Consider the following 15,608-nt stretch of genomic DNA (forward strand, 5'->3'; position numbering starts at 1 on the left):
ATACCAACATCCATAAAGAAGCCTACTAGCAAAAAGTTTGGACAGTTTGAACCTTCGATTCCTACTGATGAAGCTAACACTTGTATGTGTGCCAGGTAAGTGCCATGTCCTTTCCACACACAGCACCTCTCAAAACCACCTCTATTTGTAAAATAAGAATTTTGGATTGCATTGCCAATGTTCCTCTCATTTTTAAAATTTTACAATGCTTACTGATCAGACACTTTTTTGGGGGGGCAACAGAACTTTAACATTCCCCACAGGTTTTTTTAATCTACCATTTTTGTAATCTCAATCTAGTTTCTAGGAAAAACATCAGTAGAAAGACCAGATCGAGTTACATGGTACACTGGAAAGAGCACAAGATTTTGAATCCTGCTACTATTTGCCAGCTGTGTCCCTATCTTTGTGCGACACTTGAGTCTTCATTTCCCCATCTAAAAAAGAGAATGATGACAGTCCCTCTATAAGGCATTAAGGTTAAATTAACCTATTACTGGGCACACAGTTGCCCTCAATAAGTATTAGTTTCTTCCTTGCTCTTTTCAAATCTTGAATTCTGGCTACCAATTAAAGAAAAATGGTTCCTTAAATATCCTGGGTCTATTTATCAGGAAAATTTCTATCTTTGCATTTTGAAATAATTAATTTCTCATGCTTCTCTTTGAAATGGTTATTATCTGAGAGCCTTTCACTGGCTTCTCTGGCCTTTCAAACCAAAGGTGAAAATCTGAAACCTAGTTGCACAATCCGAGCCTTGCCCTCCTGTGTGACCGTAGCTTCTTCCGGCTCCTCCTCACTCCACAGCCTGGACACAGGAGTGGATTGTCATTTTTTCAAATGTGCCACTGCTTGCAGAACTCCCACTCCCCACTTTGCCTGATTTGTCCTTTAAGTGTTAGCTTAAATTATCACTTCCCTGAAAAAATCTGACATTTCTACTGTCCCCATGTTCCATCAAGAACTAGTTTAAATCTCTGGAGTTATAAACTCCCAGAGCACTGCACTTTATCTTTTATAAAAGATATTTTTTATTGCACTATCATTATATTTACTATCGGTTATCCCACCAAATCATTATCTCTGTCTTCTCTGCCACTACACCGCCAATATCTACCAGTTCCTATAGCATAGTAGGCACTCAGATATTCACTGAATTGAATATTCATATTGATGTTATAATACTGAATTTTAATGTTATATGCATTACATATACATATTTATCAAGAGCCCAAGGGGCTCCTGGGTGGCTCAGTCAGTTAAGCATTGGCTCGGGTCATGATCCCAGGGTCCTGGGATAGAAGCCCATGTAGGGCTCCCTGCTCAGTGAGTATGCTTCTCCCTCTGCTCCTCCCCCTGCTCATGCTTGTGTGTGCTCTCTGAAATAAATAAAATCTTAAAAAAGAAAAAAAGAGCCCCAAAGGACTCTGGGCTAGATAACTTCATTAAGATAGAGGAAAACCATACAAATAGGGTTATCAAGACACCTCTGTTACATCTTTCTTTCTGGTAGGTATATCGTGGGGACACTGCTCAAGCTTGGCTACCAAAATGATTAATATCCACTTAGTACCAGTTTGTCTGCTCAAATCTGCAGTTGAGATGATTGCTTTGAGAAAAAGATGGGTCAGTGGTTCCAAGGTACTACATTTGATCTTAGCCAAAAGGCTGAGAAGCCATCAGTGGTTCCAAAGTAGAGCTAGAGATGTGAGGCACCATTTACAGACCTCCGCAAATTTACTCAGCTCTTTTGCCTTCCTTCCTAGTCACTGCCAGAGCCTCCTGCTGACAACCTCCTGGGGGATGAGAGCTAGGCTTGGGCAAGGCCCTGACTGAACTCCAGTGCTAGCTGGCTGGACTCATGAAGGCTCTGGTTTCTCCCACTACTTCCAGGGTCTGAAGGTTAAGGACGTGCATCAGTCCTCTAAAATCAAAATGCAATGAGAGACAGGTGATAGGAAAAAAGCATAAGATAATTCCCCACTCCTAAATAGGCAGCTCTGCAGTACTACTCACACAAGACCTCTCCCTGGATCCAGTTCCTGAATCATTTTCTTCCAGGTTCCACACTGATTTTATTTGACACGCTCTGATTTCTGTTTGTGCTAAAAATGTCCAGAGATATAAACAACCTCAAGTATTTTCTTGTCCTCTTTAAAGGGACTTAGAGGAGCTACAGCTCATGATCACATGGGCAAGGAATAAAATGTGTCACAACTTGTGCAGATCACTATGGACCAGCTGGAGGAGCCACGGGGGTTTTATTTCCTGAATAACCTGCAGCCCTCCTAAATGGGCGAAGTGTCCCTGCTGTGAAAACTTTCCCCGAAATCTACCCAACCCTCACTCCCTCTCTTAAAACCGTTTTCACTAATCCTGCGCACAGACAGAATTTCTGTCCTGCTGAAGCTTACAGGCCAGCAGCTAACAACCACTCCACTGCTATCGTATTTACCTTCTATGAAATGAAAGCTATCATTTTCCCTAAGGATCCAATTAAATAAAGAGAAAAGTCTCATTTGGGCTACTGTATTTCCCAGGCTTTCCTACATTGTCCTACTTGTCCCAAATTGATAATAAGATGAAACAAACATTTAATCAATTGAAGTTTGATGAACATATAGACAATTGAATTAAAACTGAATATCTGAACTAAAGAATTATATTCACTAAATTTATCTTATAAATACTAATTTTTAGAGTAGTTTTATGCTTCTCTTTAAAAGTAAAATAAATTCAGTTTGATTTTTCTTCTGTTTGGCCCATGACTAATTTGTGGATAAATGCTGATGAACAAATACATGACTTTCTAATTTTGTTCTAGAATAGTTTTTTAAGAGAATGAATGAAAATGAATTTATTTATTTATTTATTTATTTATTTATTTATTTATTTATTTATTTATGAGACAGAACACAGGAGTGGAGGGGTGAGGGGGGTAGGGAGAGAGAGGCAGAAGCAAGGCTCCACACCAAGCAGGAAGCCTGAGGCAACTGGATCCCAGGACCCTGAGAGCATCACATGAGCTGAAGGTAGACACTAAACTGATTGAAACACCCACCCAAAAATGCTTTAGAGCATTTTTGAAGAATTTTTTTGACCTACAAAAATAGATATACCCTGAATTCTACAATTTCAAATTTCCTTTCTGACAAATACAAGTACTTTAAACTCTTTCTGGTAATTCTACTCTTCTGGGGAAATGTCTCACATTCCTTTCAGGTCCTTTCTAGAGGGTGGAGTCTCTGGCTTCTCAGCCGAGTCCCATGGAGCTTCCCTGCTAAACAACAGACCTATTAAGGAAAGACAGTTTCTAATAATGCAACAAGTACAGGTGTTTCAGGTTTAGAAACTTTAGTTTTCACATCAACAAATGTCACCAAGGTCTCTCCCAGTTCTGCATTCTAAGACACTTGAGAGTATTCTAGCAAAATGATAATAGAACTGTTTTGTACAAAAGAATGTACTTGCTTTAAAGTGATTATTTGCATTTTGGCAAATACTAAATTCAGGACAGTATTTGCCTAAATATAAATCATAGTTTGTATTAGTAATTTAATACTTACCTAAAAGGATCATAAGCACTCATATCAATACGAAGTCCATTTATGAACAGACAGGCATCACCTGGCTGAATTTCAAATCTATCATGAAGACCCTTGAAATAGAGCAGGGTAATAATTAACCAAATCATATAACAACAATGATCTATGACAGGAGTCAGCAAACTTTCTGTAGAGTCATATAGTAAATAATTTAGGCTTTGCGGGTCACATCATTTCTATTGCAACTACTCAACTCTATTCTTGTGGCGTGAAAGCAGCCAAACAACATATGAACAAATAGGCATGACTATGTTCCAATAAAACTTTCATTTCTAGGGCAGCCCTGGTGGCTCAGAGGTTTAGAGCCACCTGCAGCCCAGGGCGTGATCCTGAAGACCCTGGATGGAGGCCCAAGTCAGGCTCTGTGCATGGTGCCTGCTTCTCCCTCTGCCTGTGTCTCTGCCTCTCTCTCAATCTCTCTGTCTCTATGAATAAATAAAAATAAATAAGTAAATAAGTAAATAAATAAATAAATAAAATAAAATAAAATAAAATAAAATAATATTAAAAAAAAAAAAACCCTTTCATTTCTAAAAACAGGTAGCAGGCCAGATTTGGCCTATATGTTGGTAGTAGCCTGCCCACCCCTATGCTAAGTGATAGAAATCTCATGATAGGTTAGAGATAAAAATACCTGGATATTTTGGTTCTGCAATATATATTACAGTTCTAATTCTATAACAATTATTTACCTAATACATTGTGTATGTAGGTGCACACACACTTAGAATTTGATAGTTGTCACACTCTTATTCTTTAATATCTCAAGACTCAAAACTTTGGTGTATTTGTAAATATCTGTTGAAGATCACTCTAAATTTATAAAGGCTTCCATTAAAGCAGTGTTTCAGTGTTTACCGTTTTTTCATTTGGTAAATATTAATTTACCTGCTATGAGCTAGAAATCACTCCAGGCACTAGAGCAATAACGAAAATAAAGAATATAATGTTCTTGCCAGTACAGCATAGTTATCAAGATAGTGGTGAAAGGGGTCAAATTAATTTTATTATTTATTTATTTATTTATTTTTAAAGATTTTATTTATTCATGAGAGACAGAGAAAGAGAGGCAGAGACATAGGCAGGCAGAGAAGCAGGCTCCATGTAAGGAGCCCGATGTGGGACTCGATCCATAGACTCCAGGATCACGCTCTGGGCCAAGGGCAGGCACTCAACCACTGAGCCACCAGGCATCCCCAAATTAATTTTAAATCTTAATCTTGCTATTTAGACGTGGTAAGAGCTGAACAAAGTTACTTTTTGCTTCAGTATGTCTCCATTTCCTCATCTGGAAAATGGGAGTACTTACTTCCATCTCACAGGTTATAAAGTATAAATGTGACATATATCTGTGTCTAGTCACATATGCACCACTGACAAATGAAGCTTTTATTTTTACTATTATTAGGGCACACAAATTCATTTAGAAGGAAAAACAATTTCAAAACAATGCATTTTAATGATGCCACATAATACATGACCTAACAGAAGTTTGTATAAATTATTCTAGAAAGGCAGGTGAAGCAACTAACAAGAAGAGATGCAGAGGAGGCTTGGCAGAGGTAAATTTTTCTGTATAGTTATCACTCACAACAGGTGACATAGAGAGAAGGGAGAGAAAGAACTAAATTTGTAACAGGACAGAACATATTTCCACTTGATTTATACTGAATACTAGCAAGAGATTAAACTCTAACACAAGAAGATTCACAGGTAAAACTCTGATTTATCTTTAGTTATTTCTCTGCCTTTCTATCAAACACTTATTCTAATAAATCTGCATTCTAACTTCAAAATCTACAGCTGCTTAATGAACTCATCGCTTGTTTTCCCAAAACTTGCACTGAACCCTCATACACATTGTCTTGAGCTCTCTCCAGCACCTCATTCATTTCAGGCATCTCAATGATAAGGGGAAAGTATATCAAGCACACAGATCTATGCTAAATTGCTAATTCCCTCAAGAATGTTGATGCCAGGGCAGCCCGGGTGGCTCAGCGGTTTAGCGCCACCTTCGGCCCAGGGCGTGATCCTGGAAATCCAGGATCAAGTCCCACGTCGGGCTTCCGGCATGGAGCCTGCTTCTCCCCTTTGCCTGTGTCTCTGCTTCTCTCTCTGTTTCTTGAATAAATAAATAAAATCTTAAAAAAAAAAAAAAAGAATGTTGATGCCAGCCACAGCACCTTGAACAAAGAAAGTAAAAAAGGGGTAACCAATTGAACTTTAGTGGATTTGATTGCTGAACTACTACTATCTACTGGAGACTGGTGCTGACAAATTCTTTCTCATTCCTCTCAGAGGAGTAAGCCTTAAATCCTGGAAAATTACCCTGAGTGTATGATTTACGGCAGCTTTTTTGCAAATCAAGAGGTTAAGACTTCAGTTTCCAGCAATATAATGAACCAGAGATCCTGAAATCCCCCTACTGAAAACAAAAAACAACAACAACAAAAACACCAAAATGCTAGATTAAAATATTAATGCTCTCTAAATAAATAATTTAGTTTTTAAATGAAAAGACTTCATCTAAGGGCAGAGAAGTGGGAATATGAGTCTAAGGATATAAGCAAACACGGAAGATTGTGCCACAAGGAAATCTTGAGCTTCCTAGGTAGCCTAAAGAGCCTGGGGCTTTGAGGGTTGATCTTGGACAGGAGGCAAAGCCTTGGGCCCCCTTACAGCAAGGACAAACATCAGAGATATCCTTGTGCACACAAATGAGTGTTACACTCACAAGGAAAGGTGACCTAGAAAAACAAAATGCACTGCAGAGACACCACAGAAGCTTGCCTGTCTCACCTTGGTTCTTGGTGAGGGAAGAACAAGTTTTCAACAAAAATTCCTGGACTCTTTCATCTTCATACGAGCTTGAGGCTTAATTTCGTAACATTTTTAAGGTCCAAAAGACATACAGAGACCTTTTATCTGAAGTGGAGTTAAGCTGGAAGTACTCTTTGGCTTTGAGCAGAAACAAATACAAATTCCCAATGAGAAACAGAACCTCAAAAAAAAAAAAAAAAAAAAGGAGGGAATACATTGCAACATCTCTCTTTAAAAACCAATGGAGCCAGACCATTATATGAAGCTAAAAAAAAATTCCAGCTGAGTGGATCTCAGAAGACTGGTTGAGTTTTATAATGGTAAATTTGTTTATAAACATCTCTGGAGGCCCCTAAGCTGAAACTGCATCCATCTTGAATTTAAAAATTGAAGTCAGATATATCTTAATGTAAGAGATTTTCTTTTCCAGGATGACTAATGAGAGAATATTAAAAAAAAAAAGTTTTACAGAATAACATTTGGAAAGGATATTCTTATTTAGGGATTTTCTTTAGAATTCTAAAATTTTCACACCTTCCAAGTAATTAGAAGAGGCATGAGCTTTTATTTAGGTTAGGTATAATCCTTTACTTGGATTTTGTATTAAATACCTGCATTTGGTTTATTAATATCTGATTAAAGAACAATTCTGAACTTTGAAGGGAAATTTACTATACTTTGGAGTGAAAGCAGTTGCCTCCTCAATAAAGTCAAACCAAATTCACTTATATAACTTCAGCATGGTCGTATTTTCTGAATAATCTCTGCATGCATTCAAAGTCAAACCATACAAAAACCCATACACAGAGAATTCTCGCTCATTCCAGTACCTTTCACCTGGTTTCCCAGCCCTTCGTGGCCCATAGAGGTGATTGGGTTTTTTTCCCCCCTAGTTTCTTTCTTATTTATCTTTCCAGTGTTCCTTTATGTAAACACTTATACAAACACATATCCTGTTGTCTCTTTCTTTCACAAAAAGACTTACTGCCTGCGCTATTGAACTTTTGAATTTGCAAAATCTGGTGTTCCAGTTTAACTCTGATCTACATTTCTTATAAGGAGTGAAGACAGATCATCTTTCTACATATTTAATGACCACTATTATTTCTTTATTGTGTATAAACCTTTCATTTACATGTTGTGTGGGAATCGTACTCTTTGGTGTGCATGGATGAGATGCCACAGCAGTGACATACACCCGGGATGTGTATATGCCTGGTCCATGCTCAGAAACACTGCAAGGGACACTCCGGAATTGCCGGCCTTCTGGTCACCACCACCCTCTTCTCTAGGGTTGGAACTCCAGTTTTGCTTTGTTTTTTAGGTACCACTCACATACATACCCCACATGGTAGCAGGTAACATGGACTACTAGTCCAAATGCATTTAGCCAAGATTAATAACATAAAAGCCATTACCATCCTTGTCTTTCTCCCAGCATGCTTTGAGGCAGAGAGCTAACCAAGATGATCACAGACACCATGATTATTTAGTTTACTGATTAAATTCAGATTTCTTGCTCTGAAATCAAAGCTTATTTCAAATTTCTTTCACGGACTCCAAATGAAGGAGAGGTAGAAAAGGTGATGGCAGTGGTGGCCCCAGTGGTCCTGAGCAGCTGGAGCCAGTAGCCAGCACTGATGAGTGACACTGCATGACGGCATGAACAGTTTGTGCTGGTGCCCTCCTGGGGCAGGTCCCTACCGTTCATAATTTTTCAGAGTATTCCTGGCTATGATTCTTTGACTACTTTTTCCACATGAATTGTTAGATTCATCAAGTATCAGAAAAAAAGAAGCTCTTGGTATTTTTATTAGATTCTGATTGTATCTATAAATTAACTTAGAATTGACTTTGTTGTAATCTTCCAACATAAGAACATGGATGTCTTTTAACACACCCATAAGGATTGTTTCAATTTCTTCCTTATATAGGCTTTATATACTTGCTAATAAGTTTATTACTAAATGCTATTTCTGTTGCTATTATAAATGGATCTATTCTTTCTTACATCTTCTAACTAGCTGTTTGCAATATATGGAGCCTATTGATATATATACATATATATATATATATATAGCAGAAACAAATACAAATTTATATATATATATAATATATATATATAAATCATATAACTTATTATCTTTTGTTGTGGACTAACACATGTCCCTCTCCAAGTTCAAATACTGAAGCCCTAACCACCAATGTATTTAGAGACTGTATTTAGACTGTATTTAGAGATAGACTTAAGGGATGCAAATAGGGTAAAATGAAGTCATGAGGGTAGTGCACTTCATATGCATAGAGGAAGGCCATGTGGAAGACACAGCAAGAAAGTGCTGTGAAAGTGGCTGAAAGTGGCTGAAAGTGGCTGTCTGTCTATGAGTGGGGAGAGAGCTCTTACCAGAAACAGAATCTGCCAAGAGCACCATCTGGGACTTCCAGGCTCCCAAACTATGAGAAAATAACTTTTTCTTGAAGCCACCCAGTCTGTGGATTTTTTTAGCTGATTCTCTTACACCTCATTTCCCCCAGTGTTTACATTTCTAATACATTTCTCTTGACTAATAATGTTGGCTAAGAGCTAAAACAACAATGAATTACAGTGCCAATAATGAGCCTCGTTGTCCTGTTCCTGATTTTGGTGAATATGTCCCTAGTACTTTTCCACTAGTAAGATGCTGGTTTTTAAGGCAAGATACACACAAATACACATATACACACTTTTAATCACATTTTTAAAAGGTATCACTGATTCTCTTATGATTTCTTTGAAAATTTATTTTATTATGATCAGAAAGGTCTTGAATTGTAGAAAATGCTTTTCCACATCAAGGAGACAGTCATGCTACTTTATAACTAATATCTAATGGCATAATTATATGAACAGATTTCTTAATATTGAACCATCCTTGCATTCCTTAAACTTCATTTGATTATGATTTATTATCCTTTTAATTTATTAGTTTTACTGTTTTCATCTTTTAATGCATTAATTTTTAACCTTTATTAATTTCTTCTTTCTTTTGGTTTTATTTATTGCTCTTTTCTTAATCTTTTAGATCCTGTATTAATTTTATTTTTATTCTTTCATTTTTACTGATCTAAGATTTTAAGGCTTTTCTCTGAACTTTGTTTTGTGCCCCAAAGATTCTAGTAGTTTGTTTTTATTGTTTTTATTTTTATTATTTTTTTAATATTTTATTTATTTATTCATGAGACACACAGACTGAGAGAGAGAGAGGCAGAGACACAGGCAGAGGGAGAAGCAGGCTTCATGCAGGGAGCCTGATGTGGGACTCGATCCCAGGACTGCAGGATCACGCCCTGGGTCAAAGGCAGGCACTAAACCGCTCAGCCACCCAGGGATCCCCTAGTAGTTTGTTTTTAAACATCAAGAAATACTGCAATTTTGGGCACCTGGGTGGCTCAGTCAGTTAAATGTCTACTCGATCTCAACTCAGGTCTTGATCTCAGGGTCATGAGTTTAGGCCCTGTGATGGGCATAGAGCCTACTTATAAAAATATAATGCAATTTTGATGTGCATTTTATTTTTTCTTCTACTTAAGGGTAAATTGTTTTAATTTCCCAGTGAATAAGCCCTTTCTCCTGATTTTGTTATCAATTTCTAGTTTGACTGCACTGGGATAAGAGAATTCTTTTCTGTCATATCTACTTTCTAGAATTTTTTTGCCGCTTCATAAAAACTTGAGAAAAGGTATATTTTTTCTATTATCAAGAAAAAAAAATCTATTATATCCCTGTAAGACCTAACACATTGATAACGTTGCTTGGTTGTCAATATCTTATTTTTTGACTTCATCAGTATTTTAGGTAAATTCAACTTTTCTATCTCCAGTAGTTTCTGTTTTATGTATGTTGCTACAGTGCTTTGATGTATAGATATTAATAACTGCTATATTTTCATTAGTATTATACAGGGCCATTGTTTTACTCATTAATATTTTTAAGGCCTGAATTTGATTTTATGGTATTAAGATTACAACCCCTGCAACATGGCATTTGTTTGGTTTACCTTTGCCCCAACTTTAATTTTTAACATTTCTGAGTTAGTTTTAAAGTTTTTATTTCACATATATTTATCTGCCCAATGATTCAAACTGAAAACTTTTGTTAATGTTAAGCTTATTTGCATTTATCAATATGATAGAGGTTAGACTCAACAGTCATTCTTTTTATTTTTATAAAATTATTTTTTATTGGTGTTCAATTTGCCACACATATAGTTACACCCAGTGCTCATCCTGTCAAGTGCCTACTTCAGTGCCCATCACCCAGTCACCCCCACCCCCCACCCACCTCCCCTTCCCCCACTCCTAGTTCATTTCCCAGAGTTAGGAGTCTTTCATATTCTATCTCCCTTTCTGATATTTCCCGCTCATTTTTTCTCCTTTCCCCTTTATTCCCTTTCCCTATTTTTTATATTCCCCAAATGAATGAGACCATATAATGTTTGTCCTTCTCTGACTGACTTACTTCACTCAGCATAATACCCTCCAGTTCCATCCACGTCGAAGCAAATGCTGGGTATTTGTTGTTTCTAATGGCTGAGTAATATTCCATTGTATACATAGACCACATCTTCTTTATCCATTCATCTTTTGATGGACACTGAGGCTCCTTCCACAGTCTGGCTATTGTGGACATTGCTGCTAGAAACATTGGGGTGCAGGTGTCCCACTGTTTCATTGCATCTGTATCTTTGGGGTAAATCCCCAACAGTGCAATTGCTGGGTCTGAGGGCAGATCAATTTTTAACTCTTTGAGGAACCTCCACACAGTTTTCCAGAGTGGCTGCACCAGTTCACATTCCCACCAACAGTGCAGGAGGGTTCCCCTTTCTCCAACAGTCATTCTTTCCTGCTATATTTATGCTTCCTAGATGTATTTATTTTGAGAGAGAGAGAGAAAGAGAGAGAGAGAGAGAATGAACGTGGGCAGGTGGGGGCAGAAGGACTGAGGCAGAGAGAGAGAATCTCAGGCAGAATTCATGCTGACCTCAGACAGAGCCTGATGCGGGGTTCAATCTCCCGACCCTGAGATCATGACCTGAGCCAAAAATCAAGAGTCAGGGACCTAAACAACTGAGCCATCCAGGTGCTTTCTAGAGGTATTTTTAAAATGTCATTCACAAATGGTTTAGTCTGTGTCCTTTTTTTCTTTTTAAGGCTCTTTTCCTGCTTGGGTAGATTTAGACTTTTGCTTCATTAGTTACTATCACACATATATCTTCATGAAATACTTTCAGTCATCTCTTTCTTTTAAAGTTATCTCTTTCTTTAAAAGGTATCAAATGGGGGATCCCTGGGTCGCTCAGCGGTTTGGCACCTGCCTTCGGCCCGAGGTGTGATCCTGGAGTCCCGGGATCCAGTCCCATGTTGGGCTCCTTGCATGGAGCCTGCTTCTCCCTCTGTCTCTGCCTCTCTCTCTCTCTCTCTCTCTCGGTCTTTCATGAATAAAATCTTTAAAAAATAAAAAAATAAAAGGTATCAAATGATTCTATTATGAAAAATAATAAAATTAGTTTCTGACTTCTTCCTGTTGCCTCTCCTTTTGCATAGCCCAACCTTTCTCTACTCATTAGTAATTAACTATGTACTTTTAAGTATGTTTAGGCTTCCACCGCTGGATTTTTCAGCTTTAATCCAATCTGCTGATTCCCAAGTACCTCAGTGAAAGTAATCAGCAAGTTTATTCTATTTTCTACCTCCCTCACTACCTGTATTAGTTGCAATATTGTATCATGTCAGAGCAGGTGCTATTTACATACCACATAATAACTCTTTCCCTCACCCACATTTCTGTACAATAAACTCATTCAATGGTCACCAGGCAGTTATTCTGCTGAAATATCTTCAATTAGTATTTGGTCAGAAGAAATTCCTCAGAAAGTGCTCTTTCCCTGAATTCTTATTGTTCCACATTTTTGTGGCCTGCATATGCCTATCCATCTGAAAGTAAAGCTGAAGGACAGCTTTTCTTTCCATGAGTATTCCTCCTAGGTAGAATTTTACTGTCTCCTGGTGTTGAATATTGTTTTAGAAAATCTGATGCCAATCTGGTTCTCTTCCCCTATAATCCTCATTGCTAAATGCACAAATAATTTTTTTCCTATATAGCCTTTGTTTTGATGACTCTTGATCAATTTTCCCAGTTATAGTGTACCCTTTCAATAATGTAGGTTCAAGTCTTTTATCTCAGAAAGTTGTCTAATTAAAATTTTAAACATTTGCTCTGTCCATTTCAGAGATTCCACTACAGGAATGTTGGATTTCCTTTACCTGCCTTTTACTTACCATTTTTCTTGAATCCTTTCTATTTTTGTTTTAATTTCTTTGCATTTCTTAATTCTATCCACTATGTCTTCTACTGTGTTTTCTATAAGGTCAATTCTGCCTTGTGCCATTTGTAATTTTGATTTTTATTTCTGAAATGGCTACTTTGAATATCTTCATAAAATCCTTCCAGTACTGACTTCACATCCTCTGGCATCTGGTCATCACCCCCTCTTCCCGGCCGATCTTCACAGTGAGTCACTGAATTTCTGCATCATGTGTTGCTTCCTTAGCTTTTCAAGCTTGATTAGCTTAATGTTGTGTTGCAATCTTTCTCTGCTTAGTGAAGTTTCTTCATCTATAGTTCTGCTCCTCCTCTCCATCTTTATAGTGAGTTCTTTAGATGAATGTAGTTCTACCTTTCTGATTAAGCATTATCTGAATCACATATATTTTCTTGCACCAGACATTAGCAGGGGAGATTGTTTTGGAGTAAAAGAGGCAAAACTAGCCTTCCAGGTTTCCTGGCATGAAGTTTCCTTATAGCGATCGACAGTTTAAGCTGGGTCACCCAATGGAGACAATCTTCTTTAGATTCTCAAATATTAACCTGGCTCAAAGGCTCTTATGACCGGGCACTTCTCTTCTCTTTGCCACCAAAGGATGCTACAGTTATCTCCTGGATGAGCTGTCCCCCTCTAACTAGCTAGGTTTTCTTTTTCTTTTCTTTTTTTCTTTCCTTCCTTCCTTCTCTTCCTTCCTTCCCTTCCTTCCCTTCCTTCCTTCTCTTCTTCCTTCCTTCCTTTTTTCTTTCTTCTCTTCTCTTTTCTTTCTTTCTTTCTTTCTTTCTTTCTTTCTTTCTTTCTTTCTTTCTTTCTTTCTTTCTTTCTTTCTCTTTCTCTCTCTCTCTCCTTTCTCTCTTTCTTTCTTGGTTTTCTTATATCTGTCACTTCCATGCATTTGCATGACTCCTCTCTTCCACCTCCCCCAGCAGACATGCCCTCTCCTATTTTAGTTTCACCAGCCCATGTTGTGTTCCAACTGAGTGGAGTCCTCTCCTCTTAAGGGTGAGTACTTGCTGATGATTTCTGGGGCTGTAATTCTGGGATGCCTGCCACATTCCACTTTTCCTCTGCCACAGGATTGTAGCTTTATGCTTCCGTTCTATTGGGGCTGGACATATTTGACCACACACAAAATTTAGAGTTTAAGGTTTTTCCCTTCTGCTAGTTTTGCTGAAAATGTTGTTTCATTCTTTTTGTTTCTATGTATGATTTTTAGGAGAATAAATGGGACTATTTTGAATTGGGCTGCAGCCATCTTCCTATTGGAACCACTCACTATATTCTTCTTTTTTTTTTTAAATTTATTTATGATAGTCACAGAGAGAGAGAGAGAGGCAGAGTCACAGGCAGAGGGAGAAGCAGGCTCCATGCACCGGGAGCCCGACGTGGGACTCGATCCCGGGTCTCCAGGATCACGGCCTGGGCCAAAGGCAGGCGCCAAACCGCTGCGCCACCCAGGGATCCCCCCACTCACTATATTCTTAACAACAAAATGTCAGCTTAGGCCAGCTTTAATTCAAAATATGATAGAACTAAATAAAATTAGCCAAAGCCAACCTCCCTAGCTAAGTTGATAATAAAATGCTGAATTCCACCAATAATAAAGATATTAAAATTCAAAAGACCCAAATAATTCCTAAAAAAATGAGGATACACAGCAAATACTAAGATTGCAGATAATGTTAATTCTGGGTAATGTAAATAACAGATCTTTTTAAATGTAATATTAGGATAACTCTTTCTGTAATAATTATATAATATTTCTGTAATTTCTGTAACTATTACATAATAATATTATAACCTTAAACTTGTCAATTTGACCACATTACCACTAGGTTCTGTCATCTTGCAGTTGTAAATATTTACAAAATATGCTCACAGATGATTATAATCTGAATCATATAAGTACATTTTACAGAAGTAGTTTGAAGATGATGATTTTCTCAAAGTGAGTACCAGGAACTAAATCCAGAACTTCTGCCTGTTCTTTCTTATTTTTTTTTTTTTTAAAGATTTTATTTATTCATGAGAGACACAGAGAGGGGGGGAGGAGGAGAGAGAAAGAGAGAGAGAGAGAGAGAGAGGCAGACATAGGCAGAGGGAGAAGCAGGCTCCATGCACCAGGGGCCTGATGTGGGATTCGATCCCGGGTCTCCAGGATCGCGCCCTGGGCCAAAGGCAGGCGCCAAACCGCTGCGCCACCCAGGGATCCCTCTTTCTTATTTCTATAGCTATTTTATTCCTTCAGTTCTACTAACAGCCCTATAATCATAGTTTCATAGAGCAACAGAAATTATTCTGCATTTCTTTCAAACATAGAAACATTGTTTTATAGTTTTAAGAGCATAAGATAAAATACAATTTAGCAAATGGGAAAGTAATATGTGGAATTTAATATAATTGATGATATTACTGTGACCAATTTTTGATATAAAGAATTCCCAAATCTCAGTGGCTTACTAGAGGAAACATTTGCTTCTTGCTCATATCAGATATCCATACCTTCTAGTCATCTTTGGTTCTAATCCAGGGCTTTTTTCATTTCAGGCAACAGACCAGGAGAGCAGCCTCTATGAGGGACATGCCTCGTGACAGAGAGCAGAAGTAAAAAGGCAAATGAACCACAAAGCTTCTGCTTGCATGGATGTGTGCATCTGTTCATTTAATATTAGCTAAAGCAAGTGACAGGGCAACAATCAGCATCAGAAGGAAGTGAATATTTGTGAACAAGAACATAATCCTCTCAATATTTCATGTTTTACCTCTGCAAATGTATCAATCAATGATCTTAAATTTTTAAACAGTCCTTCCCTATGACTTT

General features: G+C 37.7%; 1 protein-coding gene across 6 annotated transcripts in view; it reads right to left on the reverse strand.

The window, feature by feature from the left end:
• The window catches only part of UGGT2 (UDP-glucose glycoprotein glucosyltransferase 2), a 188,006-nt gene that overhangs the window by 107,815 nt on the left and 64,583 nt on the right, over positions 1–15,608 (reverse strand). For all 6 annotated transcript variants that reach the window (XM_072760866.1, XM_072760864.1, XM_026003635.2 and 3 more), the window contains one exon: positions 3,567–3,658. In XM_072760866.1, coding sequence (XP_072616967.1) covers positions 3,567–3,658 — 92 coding nt within the window. The remainder of the gene's footprint in view (positions 1–3,566; positions 3,659–15,608) is intronic.

Source organism: Vulpes vulpes, chromosome 6, assembly GCF_048418805.1.
Source record: "Vulpes vulpes isolate BD-2025 chromosome 6, VulVul3, whole genome shotgun sequence".
NCBI lineage: Eukaryota > Metazoa > Chordata > Mammalia > Carnivora > Canidae > Vulpes > Vulpes vulpes.